General features: G+C 37.0%; 1 protein-coding gene across 1 annotated transcript; it reads right to left on the reverse strand.

Annotated features, from left to right (window-relative positions):
• Window positions 1–1,117: 1,117 nt before the first annotated feature.
• LOC142985863 (uncharacterized) lies at window positions 1,118–1,621 on the reverse strand. Its single transcript, XM_076134107.1, has one exon. It carries the CDS (start codon window positions 1,619–1,621, stop codon window positions 1,118–1,120), a length of 504 nt encoding a protein of 167 aa, XP_075990222.1.
• Between the last annotated feature and the right edge of the window lie 11,545 nt (window positions 1,622–13,166).

A 13,166-nucleotide genomic window follows, 5' to 3' on the forward strand; every position in this document is an offset into this window, starting at 1 on the left:
GTATATTCTTGCTGCGTCGTCGGTATTGGTTAGGGATCCGTACTTAACAAGCGTGATGCTCGAAAACTGATGAGAATTTCGATAAAGTGTGTTTACAAAAGTTGTAGACAATTTTATCATCTTTCATTATGTAGGAGACACTTTTTCTCTACAACGAACCGTTTTAAAGAAAAAAATGGGACCTTTAACCCTCTCCCCCCACTCCGGGGCCCCCCCTAGAGGCGGGGATTTTTAGTATGTTTATTCTCTAAGCATCCTGAACCAATTTCTGAAGAAATTGCTTAGGATCCCGCTCACGCACTCTACACTTGCTTTTTTGAGCGGACTAAAAACTGAAGAGTTTGTGTTTGTTTGTTTGTTTGAACGTGCTAATCTCAGGAACGACTGGTCCGATTTCAAAAATTCTTTCAGTGTTAGATAGCCTATTTATCGAGGAAGGCTATATAGGCTATATATCAACACGCTACGACCAACAGGAGCAGAATACCAGTAAAAAATGTTACAAAAACGGGGAAAATTTTGACCAATTCTCTTATGTGACGCAAGCGAAGTATTTATCATCACGCTGCAGCCATTAGAAACGGAGTTCAACAAAAAATGTTACAAAAACGGGGAAAAATGATGACCCGTTCTCCCTTCGGTGACGCAAGAAAAATTGTGCGGGTCAGCTAGTAGTTTAGAAGTCTATTTAATTAGTTTTCCAGGGGACTATTTCAACTAGAGTAGGTTGGACTTTTGAGTCATAATTCCCGTTATATTGGTAAACTTGTTCTGCTGTTTCTAAATTCTTAAAATATAAGTAATTACCTACCGTAAAATTATTAAAATACTGTTCCGGCGATCCCTTGATGGTATTGGAATAATACGCAGAGTGGACTGTATAAATTATATTGTTGTGAATACTGGTAATAGTACAGAGCTGTCGTTGCCGATGAGACTATATAATAACAAATGATAAGAAGGCGCGCGTGTCCGCTTGCAATGGCGTCGATCAGCTGACTGGTTACGGAACCGGCGCACCCGCCGCTCGCCCGTCAAACCCCTCGTCCCGCTCCGTCCCCGCGGCCGATGTCGGTCGCGAACGCGAACGATGCGAACGAAGGTCCATGTTGAATGGCTATTCAACATACTGCCCCGGTTGAAGTATCTTTTCAACAGAAGAGATGGGAAGAGCGCATATGGTGTTGAAGGCCCGCCGAATGACACCCTTACGCGTGCGGATGTCGGCGACCCTTGCGACGCCGTCTCTGCCTGGTAGCACACGAATGATGCGTCCTAGAAGCCACATTAAAGGGGGTGAGCTTTTGTCTTTAATGACGACAAGAGTGCCTTCCTTAAGCTCGCCTGAAGAACGACGCCATTTGGTTCTCTCCTGAAGCCAAACGACGTACTCGTGCGAGAAACGAACCCAAAAATGCTGCTTCAGGTATTCGATTCGACGAAACCGTTGTAAGCTGGAGACGTTGATGCTCTGGATCTGTGGATGTGGCAGCATGATTAGCGATCGTCCAATAAGGAAGTGAGCAGGAGTCAAAGGAGTCAAGTCTGTAGGGTCATTGAATAAGGGAGTTAGCGGCCTCGAGTTTAAAACGGCTTCGATCTGTGTCAAGCATGTAGCCATCTCTTCAAACGTTAAATTTGTTAAGCCCAAAATGCGTCTGAGATGGTGCTTAGTCGACTTGACCGCGGACTCCCATAATCCACCGAAATGTGGAGTGTACGCCGGTATAAAAGAGAATTTAATGCCTGGGTCAATATCCTTAAAGTTTAAGTCCTGTGCTAAGAGATCAGACAATTCATTGAAGGCACCTACAAAGGTTGTGCCATTATCGGAAAAACATTACGTGGCTTCCCTCTGCGAGCAATGAAGCGATTCATGCTTGCTAAGAAAGCTTCCTTTGTAAGGTCTGATACAAGTTCCAGATGGACTGCCCTGGTAGCTAAACACACAAATACACAAATAAAACATTTGATGAGTCTGCAGTCTGCCTCTGCCCTTGCGGTCCTCTATCATGATAGGTCCAGCGTAATCTACCCCTGTATCTAAAAAAGGAAACTCTAAATGTAATCGCTGCTCTGGAAGGTCACCCATGATAGGTTGAACAGTACTAGCCTTTATCTTGCAACATTTGATACATTGATGTGTGACCTTCTTAGCTAAATTTCTACCACCAATAGGATAATAACGATGGCGAATTGTCGCTAATAAAAGTTGAGGTCCTGCATGTAAAAGTCGAAGATGGTACATGTTAACCCCTTCGTTCCTGGTGACCATCTCAATGGACCTAACTTTATATTTAATATAACTTGCGACGTTGCAAACAAAAGCAGTATCTAAACGTTGTAAATTACGCAGAATTTCTCTAAAAACGTTTTTATAAACAAAACACAATTGCCTTTTATGTGGGTAGATCATAATATCCAGTGAAGTAATGTCATTCGCCATGGCTCAGCGCAAGGCAAGTAAGTGTTCAGATTTTATTATTATTTTTGATGGAAATAAGGCATATTACTCAATATATATTTTTTTTTTCTTGTAGAATAGGTCCTTATTGTGGATATAATTTACATGTAAACACAATTGAATAACATACAATATTACAAATGCAATAACTTGTTGTGTCCATTTCAATGGACATCAGGTCTCAAGCGTTGTCAAGCTTTATAGAGTATTGTTAGACAGTTGTTATTGATAATAATGGTTAATTTATACTTTGTTTCAGGTTTTAATCTTACAAGAAGTCGAGATGTTAACTCGTTACTTGACGTATTAGAAAATGGTATAATATCAGATGTTGAAGAGCAAAGCGACGACGAAGTTATAGCAGGTATGGCTACTTCGCAAAACCTAGAGCGTGTGGGTAGTGATGATGTACCTCCCAACGAAGCTACTACAATTATTGATTATTTCGACGAAGAAGAAATTCAGGCAGTGGAACCTGTTGCTGAACCTAATACAAGTAACAAAAAACCAAGTAACATCATAGGGAAAATACATATAGAACTGGACATACCGAAGTTTACCTGGGCATCTCCACCGCTTTCTGAAATTGATAAACCACTTACACCAATTGAGTATTTTTCTAAATATATAACAGACTCCTTAGTCCAAGACTTGGTTTTCAATACGAATTTTTATGCCACTAGAAAAGAAGCCCGTAACTTCAAGTCCTGTACTGATACTGAAATAAAAATAATGTTAGGTCTTCACATCATAATGGGAAATTTGAAATTTCCTCGCATACGGCTATATTGGGATTCTGGTTTGGGTATAAAACTGTTTTTGGATAACATGTCCAGAGATCGTTTTATTCAGCTAAGGAGTAATTTACATGTTATAGACAATGATGCAATTCCTGCAGATAACACTGATCGCCTTATAAAAGTTCGGCCGATTTACGATGCAATTCGAAAAAGGTGCCTGGAATTGAATTTGGAACAAATACTGAGCGTTGACGAACAGATTGTACCATTTCGTGGAAAATTAGAAATCAAACAATATATCAAAGGAAAACCTGAGCCATGGGGCGTAAAGATTTTTATGATTTGCGGTAAAAGCGGAATTGTTTATGATTTTGTAATTTATCAAGGTGCTACCACAAACCTAGAAAAAATGGACGTCTTGAAGTACGGCGCATCAGCTGCTTACGTGAATCTGCTATCTAGAAGAATAACCAAATCTGGTCATTACTTGTATTTCGACAATTATTTTTCTAATTACCAATTATTGAGAGATCTACGAGAACGAGAGATATGTATATGCTGGTGGAACGATCAGAGTAAATAGATTTGGAAAGTTGCCGCTTGTAACAGACAGAGAAGGAGCGAAGAAAGTAAGAGGGTATACAGATCAAGTAACGAACAATACCAAAGATGTTGTTGTAATAAAGTGGATGGACAACAAGGGTGTCGTGCTTGCTTCAAATTTTGCTGGGATAGGAGAACAAGATGAGGTAAGAAGATGGAATAAATTGTCCAAGCAATATATAACAATTCCACGCCCTGAACTTGTGCGTTTGTATAACCATGGAATGGGAGGAGTAGATAAAACTGACCACCTTATTAGTTTGTACCGCATTTTCATTAGATCTAAAAAATGGACATTACGGATGATATTCCACGCTATTGACTTGGCATTGAGTAACAGTTGGCTTGAATATCAAGAGGATTGTAAAACTTGCAACATTCCAAAGACGGATATTTTACCTAGATTTGTTGCACTTCAGACAGCGAGTTGCTGAGGCTCTTATAAAACTTGGTCAGCCATTAATTATAAGAAAACGAGGTCGGCCTACATCTGGTCAAAGCAGTCCAGTAAATACGCCAACCAGTACACCAAAACGACGTCCTCGAGCAGGTGCTGAAATAAGACCTGCGAATGAAATTCAGCATGATACTGTAGATCATTTGCCCGATTATGATAAAAAAAGAAGCTACAAGATGCAAGAGACCGGGGTGTAAAGGTAAAACACATGTGTTCCGCTTGAAATGCGAAATCCATTTGTGTTTTACTGGTGAGCGTGATAGATTATTCAAAATGTCTTGTCCAAATATTGCTTAAATATGTGTGTGTGTCTCATTTAAAAGCACTTAGTTACCCTATCAAAATTGCCGACAGAAAATGTGTTATGACTATGGCTATAATTTTATCTTTTATTATTGTTATACTTTATAGGTTAGAATTTTAGTAGTTATGAAATTAAGACGATTTCAGAATTATTTACATGTTTAAACATAAAGAAAAAATGAGTTATAATTTACCAACGTAATTAGAAATAAAACTAATAGCTTTGTATAAAATTTTATCAAAACACGTGTTCACCCGACTTGTTTACTCGTTACTATAAAAGGACATGTAACGGCCGGAGCCGGTCACTTCTTGATCGGCCGCCGAACAGTACGGAGCTCCGAGTTTGCACTACCATAAAGGAAGTTAAGTAAATTTAAGATTCTTATATATTGTTATTATGATGTCTTTATTCTTTGTGATAAATAATATTATATTATTTATCACAATTTACATTTTTGTTATTATTTATATTATTTATTATTTATTGTTGATTGTTGATTGTTGATTGTTGATTTAAATTTTAAATTATCATTATATTGCCTAGTTAATGTGTATGTAAATAATTAATGATGATGTGATATGAATTAAGAAAAACAAAATAAATCAATACATTTTGATTGTGAAATTATTCCTGACGTTTTATTGCAATTATTTTCTTAAAAAAAAAACATCATGAATTTGAAATCAAAAATACATATTCAATTGTTATACTATCTAGTGAAATATCAACAGAACAAAGCTTTGAGGTTCATATTGAAGTCTTTTATTTGATCAATTTAATATATATACATATTTACATATTTGTATATATGTAAGGACACAAAAATAGTATAACCTAATACATCTGTTTTCAACTATGATATGCGAATAAGCTATTTTTAATATATATAAAAAATATATATATCATCAGAAGTGGGATAGAACTAAAGACTAATGTGTTGTATGTTTCCAGAATTTGTGAGCGTGGTTTCGTAATGGATCCTACGGTTATCGAAAGCCTACTGAAGACAATCCAAGCTGCATTAACGGATAAGCGCCGGAGCGATGATGTGATACTACCACCCTTCGATCCAGAAAAAAATGAAAATGGTGCTGAAAGTTGGTGTCGCTCCATTAACTCCATTGCTGTGGACATGGGATGGACTGATATCACAACTGTTGCTAAGGCGGGTAAGGCCCTGAAGGGTTCTGCATTTCTATGGTACGAGACATGGGACCCTGAGGAGGGTAGAACTTGGGAAGTTTTTAGGACTACTTTGACTGACTTATACCCGGAAAAACGCAATCTTTCTGAAAAACTATCCAGAGCAGTATTATTGACATCTGAAAACACAGACTCCTATTGCGAGTACGCTAGGGAAAAATTAAGACTATTTAAGCAAACAAAAATAGCATTTACTGAAGTTCAGCTAGTAGAACTTATTTGTGGAGGAATACATGATACTACTGTCAAAATGGCTGCACACAACAGTCGTGTTACTACTACTGCCGAAATAATCTCATTATTTACGACATACGCCAAAATACCCAAAAAGCGACCACTAGATAACAAGACTGACAAAACAGACTCTTTGCACACTACTAGTAGTCAGAAACGATCTAAAATCGACGAAAAACGTTGCTTCCTCTGCAATAAAATAGGCCACACTCGTGCTCAATGCTTTCACAATCCAAATCGGGAAACCAGTCAACCTAAAACCTCTGCATTTGCTCACCCACCCGTTCAATGTACATATTGTAAAAAGATAGGGCATGCTGAAAATGTATGTTTTTTCAAGCAGCGAGCTAGTACCTCTAAAAATAGTTCAACCATTAATAAAAATGATGTAAACTGTTTTGCTAAAGTTGAGAATCTCAAATTAACAAAGATTAACATTAAGGACGTGACTTTAGAAGCTCTTATCGACACCGGTGCTACGTGTAGTATCATTAAAGACTCTATAGCCAAACAATTGGGTTGTAAACTAGATCCCCATTACACCACACTTTGTGGTATTGGAAATGGTAGCTTACACATTTTTGGTAAAATTACTGCACCCGTAAAAAATAATGAAATCTGTATTGAAATAGAGTTTAAAGTAGCTAGAGATAGCGAATTCCATTATGATTGTTTAATAGGCCGTGACATTGTACAATATTCCGATATTTCTGTTGTTATGGATTCTATGGGTTGTAGGGTAACTCGTAGAGCAACTTCATTACTGACTGATTTTGTTAACTATACGAAAACTACTACTAATGACTTAGGATTACTGGACACCTTAATCAACCATTTAGACATTGACCTGCAGACTAAAATTAAAACGGTTTTTGATAAATTTCCATCTGTCATACCTTCTGAATACAACATTGGGACCGTCAAAACTGGTTCATTGCAGATACGTCTAAAACGCGATGAGATTATTCATTATAGACCTTACAGACTAGCACCCATTGAGAGAGAAAAAGTCAATGAAATTTGCAAAGATCTCCTTAATAAAAAAGTAATCAGAGAAAGCAATTCCCCCTATGCTAGCCCTGTCTTACTTGTTAAAAAGAAAGATGGATCTGACCGTATGTGTGTAGATTTTAGAGCCCTGAATAAAATTATTGAAAAGGAGAGGTATCCTCTCCCTTTAATTGAGGACCAACTTGATAGATTGGGTAACTCTAAATATTATATCTCAATAGATATGAAAAGTGGGTTCCATCAAATTCCCGTGTCTGAAGACTCTATCAAATATACTGCTTTTGTCACTCCGGAAAATCATTATGAATTTACAAAAATGCCTTTTGGCATATGTAATGGTCCATCTATATTTCAAAAAGCTATAAGTAAAGCTGTCCAACACTTAAAATTTTTATTAGTATACATTGATGATTTGTTGATTCCCTTTAAAACCGAAATGGAGGGTTTACAATATTTAGAACTAACTTTAAATGCTCTTAGTGTAGCTGGATTTACAATAAATTTAAAGAAATGTAATTTTTTTGTAAAAGAAATAGAGTATCTGGGTCGTTATGTCTCTGAAGAAGGAATAAGACCAAGTCAAAGCAAAATCACTGCTTTAACTAATTCCCCAACTCCCACATCTATCAAGGAGGTACGACAATTTATGGGATTAGCTAGTTATTTTCGTAGGTTCATACCAGAGTTTGCTTCGATGACCGCTAGTATCACCAAATTAACAAAGAAAGATCAAAAGTGGGAATGGGGCGAGGATCAACAAAGAGCTAAAGAATATGTGATAAGACACTTAGTATCAAAACCTCTGTTAACTGTATTTGATCCCAAATTACCAACTGAGTTACACACAGATGCTAGTTCTATAGGATACGGAGCCATATTACTCCAAAAAATTGAAAATCAAAACCGAGTAGTAGCATACTTCAGCAAACGTACTACCCCTACGGAATCCAAATACTGTTCATACGATTTGGAAACATTAGCTATCTACAATGCTCTTAGACATTTTAGAGTATATTTGTTAGGAATAAACTTTACTATAGTAACAGACTGCAACTCTATCAAATCTACTATGTCAAAAAAAGATTTGTCCCCTCGTGTAGCTAGATGGTGGACCTTTATGCAAGACTTCCAGTTCCAAATTTCATATAAAAAGGGATCGTTTGTTCAACATGTTGATTACTTAAGTCGCAACCCGGTAGCTGTAAAACATTCAGTTAACATTATTGAAAATCTAAATGATCCACCATCATGGTTAAAAATTGCCCAACAAAATGATCATGAAACTCAAGACTTATTAAACAAAGTTCGAACCGGTGATATTGATGCCAATCAATATGTAATTATTAACGACCTATTACATTATAAAACCGACCCTGACGATGTACCAAAATTATACGTTCCCAAGGGATATAGGCTGAGTATGCTACGACTCTATCATGACGAGAATTGTCACGTAGGTTATGATAAAACACTCAATAAACTTAAAGAACATTTTTGGTTTCCCAGTATATCAGCTTTTACAAAAAAATATATTTCTCATTGTTTAATTTGCACTTCTCGGAAAGGTCATTCGGGACCTAAACAAGGTCTGCTCCACCCCTTAATAAAAACTATTCCCTTTCATACACTGCACCTCGATTGTACTGGACCTTTTCGACAAACTGAGGATGGATATAAGCACATTTTAGTAGTTGTAGATGGATTCACAAAGTTTTGTATCCCAAAAACCTCTTAAAAATTTAGGAGGACAGGAATTAGTATTTATTTTACGTGAGACTATAACATTATTTGGCACCCCTTCCCTGATAATCACAGACAGAGGAACAAATTTTTCTTCAAACAATGTGCAATCACTATTTAGAGAATTACAAATTCAACACCACATGATATCTACCGGTACACCTCGCAGTAACGGCCAAGTTGAACGTTATGTGGCGACAGTTATAAACATGCTAACTACGACAATTAATGATACTACAGAATGGCCAAACGCTCTTTGGAATGTACAGCAATCCCTGAATACCACCGCTCAAAAAAGTACAGGATTTTCGCCGGTGAGGCTATTGATAGGTAGAGAAGGAAATATACCTCCCATACAAGCTCGTTTAGATGACGTGACAGTAGTGTTGTAAAAAAGCTCGAGTCGGCGCTTAAACGCTTGAGTCGACGCTTAAGCAGATTGCTAATGCTCAAGTCGGGACTCAACTGAAGCGCTCGACGCTCAAGCAGTGGCTTGAGCGTTATAGCTCGGGTTTGAGCGCGCGCTTAGATTACATAGCTAGGTAAAATGTAAGAAAAATAGTATAATTGAAATAATATAATTTTTAGTGATATTTTCTATATTATAATAGAAAAATATTTAAACAATACCATGAAGAAAGACCCATACTGGTCCGTATATTTTTGTTACTAAGTCTGTTCCTTCTTTTAGTTATGATAAGGCCAGTTTTCGAAAATGCCACTTCGCTTGGCACACTCGCGCTTGGAACAGATAAAATTTCGAATGCCAGGTTAGTTAAGTTTAGCAATGTAGATTGCTTATTTTTCCACCACAACATCACATCTGTGTTGTTGGATTGTTGTTTATACATTGAAGAAAATAATGAATTTCTGGTCTGAATTTCAGGTTCTTGATTTTCTATCCTATCTTCATCTATCAATATTTATTTTGATACATTTGTTTTAATTTTCTTAATGGTATCGCATTGCTTTTATTCATAAAATTATTATTATTAAAACGTGGATCTAATATAGTAGCTATTTCTGTAAGATCCGTTTTTATCAGTGAAGAGTATTCATTTAATTTCGTAATTATACATCATTTACGGATTTGTTTAATTTATTTACAATTCGAAAATGTTGCATGTGATCCAACAACGACTTCATAGAATTATGAATTTAAACATTACAACGCTTGAACGCTTGAGCGCATAACTCGAGCCTGAAAGTCTAAACTCTCAACGCTCGCAAGCCTTAAGCGCTCAAGCGTTTAACGCTCAAGTCTAAAACGCTCAACAGCGTCGACTCAGCGCTTAACGCTCGACGCTCAGCGCTCATTTTTACAACACTACGTGACAGATGAGTCTAATCAACCGTATATTAACGTAAATAGTGACCGTGACTTAGCGAGACAAAGACTTAATGAAAGCGGTATTAAATTTAAAGACCGGTTTGACAATACTAGACGAAATAATAAAACTTACTCTACTGGCGACATCGTTTACGTTAGCCAAGACCATAGACGCCATGACAAACTTGCCCCCAAATTCAAAGGTCCATATGAAATAATAGAAGTACTAGAAAATGACAGATTTAGGCTACGGGGTCAAAATAATATCAGGGCGATTACAGTAGCTAAAGAGAAATTACGAGCCTGGCCAGGCGAATGGCTAGAGCAAAATATTACTTTCGAAGAATCTTTGTAGAACCGTGATAGATTATTAATGTAAGATATTATGATTGGTAATTCTGCATGTTAAAATAAAAATAACTAAATAAATCTGCTGTGTTATATATCAATATTTTATCTTAAGTGATATGATTGTATATTAAGATAAAATGATGCATTTTGTAAAGACATACACACATGTTTAAGCAATATTTGGACAAGACATTTTGAATAATCTATCAAGCGCAATTGTTTTCGAGATTTCCATAAAAACTAGTTTTTTTTTTCATAAAGACATAGAAGCTGTTATTAATAATCATAGATAATTGTACTTATTCGATTAAAAAGCTGAAATAATTATTAATAAGCCTTTTATTTCATGACTTTTAGTAAAAAAATATAAATATGAAGGTGATTCAAAATAATCCATTCGATAACACTCGAAACCTGCTGTCCATGTGGATGGACATACAATTTCCAAAAAATCTAAAAAGGAAAACTATTTTTTTTCTATCAGAAATTATTTCTTACTATACTAGTGATAAGGAAATCCGGTTAAAACATTTTTCCATCTCATTTTGTAAAATCGGGTCCGAAGGGGTTAAATAGTGAAACACAAATAATATGAGAGCTAGATAAAAGAATTGGATGTTTTACGTTAAAGTCATAAAATGAGTTATTTAGTCTACCACCTACACGAATAAGCTTAGATGATTTATCTAGAAAGGGTGATAGAGATAAAAGTTTATTTTTTACTTGTAGTTGTTTACCTGCCAACAACAAGTGGTACTCTTCACGAAAGGACTCTTGTTGACTTAATCTAAGTAAGAAATGTAGGGAAGTAGTTAATTCTGTGCTAGCAAGTAGACCACCGTTTGTACATGTTTTTCTACATTTGTTTATAAATCGAAATACGAATGCTATTATACGTTGTAGCTTATTAAAGTTAGAGTATTTCTGTGCTATTGTTGAAAAATAATTATTATCGTTGTTGTTTGTGTCAATGTGATGAGAGACTGCTACTTCTATAGAGTCCGATGTAACATTCTGAGGAAATATAGGCCATAAAGACGACTCTTTCTGTAAAAACTGTGGGCTTGACCACCATAATGCAGATGACAATAGCTTGTCAGCCCTAAGTCCGCGCGAAACGAGATCTGCAGGGTTTTCGAGAGAAGAAACGTAGCGCCAAGAACAACCTGCGACAGTATCCTGAATCTCAGAAACGCGATGACGAACGAAGGCCTGTAATTGTGTTGGTGGCGCAGACAGCCAACCCAAGACAATGGTGGAGTCGCACCAAAATGTCGACTCCTGTATATTTACAGTCAGAGACTGACGAACCTTATGATAAAGCCGAGTACCTAACAAGGCTCCTGAAAGTTCCAATCTAGGAATGGTGGTTGGTTTGATGGGAGCCACCTTGCTTTTAGCGGTAAACAGGCGAACGCAAACCTCTCCATTTTCCTTGACGCTTCGAACATAAATGCATGCACCGTAAGCCTTTTCAGAAGCATCAGAGAAGATATGCAATTGCAAAGAAGATACTGAATCGCATGATACCCAACGGGGTATTTCAAAGTTGTTCAGAAGAGGTAAAGTGTTCTGAAAGGCACTCCAATCATGCTGAATATCTTCAGGTATAGGATCGTCCCAAGAGCATTTAGCTAACCAAAGCTGTTGCATGATTATTTTGGCACCGACGATGCAAGGGACGACCAACCCGAGGGGATCAAAAATCTGTGCGATTGTTGACAAAATTTGACGTTTTGTGATTTTGTCTGAAACAGTCAAATTTATACGAAATGTAAATGTATCAGTCGAACACCTCCAATGAAGTCCAAGTGTTTTCGACATCTGATTACCATAGCTCAAATCTAAAAAATCTGAACCAGTCATATCATTGCATAACGCTTGTAAGACGTCATGTGAATTTGACTGCCACTTGCGAAGATTGAACTTTGCCGACTGTACAGCAGCAACGACTTGGCGACACTTGTTTATGGTCTCTGAAACGGATGAACCACCAGATAAGTAATCATCAACGTAAAAGTCATGTGCCAGACTAAATCGTATATCTGGATCAGAGCACTCCTTCGACAACTGAATCAAGCATCTGGTTGCTAAAAAGGGAGCCGATGCAGTACCGTACGTTACGGTGTTTAAAGTGTAGGTTCTCAGTTTATGCTTAGGATCTCTCTGCTCTCCAAAGAATCTGTTGTAGAGGTCTATGAACCTCACTAACTAATGTTTGTCGATACATTTTTTCGATGTCCGCACTAACCACAACTTTGTATTGACGAAAACGAAGCAATATCGACAACAAATCATCTTGCAAAGTTGGCCCGACCATTTGTATGTCATTAAATGATTTGCCCGATGTTGTTTTAGCCGAAGCATCGAATACAACACGAAGTTTCGTTGTAATGCTTGACTCCTTTAAGACACCATGATGTGGAAGAAAATAGGCATGATTCGAATTAAAAATTTGTTTGTTCACAACCGACATATGCCCTAAGTGTATGTACTCGTTCATGAAGTCTACATACATAGCCTTAAAATAAGAATCTCCGGCTAGACGACGCTCAAGAGATAAGAGTCTTTGTTTAGCCATCATGTATGAGTCTCCAAGTACATCAGGGGACTCTTTTAAAGGAATGTTTACCACGAAGCGACCATCTGAATCACGAACAGTAGTGTCAATAAAGAGTTGTTCGCAATCTCGTTCCTCCGAAGTAAACTTATGTTTTGAATCTACA

The sequence above is a fragment of the Anticarsia gemmatalis genome, chromosome W (assembly GCF_050436995.1).
Source record: "Anticarsia gemmatalis isolate Benzon Research Colony breed Stoneville strain chromosome W, ilAntGemm2 primary, whole genome shotgun sequence".
Taxonomy (NCBI): Eukaryota; Metazoa; Arthropoda; class Insecta; order Lepidoptera; family Erebidae; genus Anticarsia; species Anticarsia gemmatalis.

What these genes read in the sequence shown, in the direction of transcription:
- LOC142985863 (XM_076134107.1), bottom strand. Translation starts at nt 1,621, where the DNA reads ATGGCTACATGCTTGACACAGATCGAAGCCGTTTTAAACTCGAGGCCG.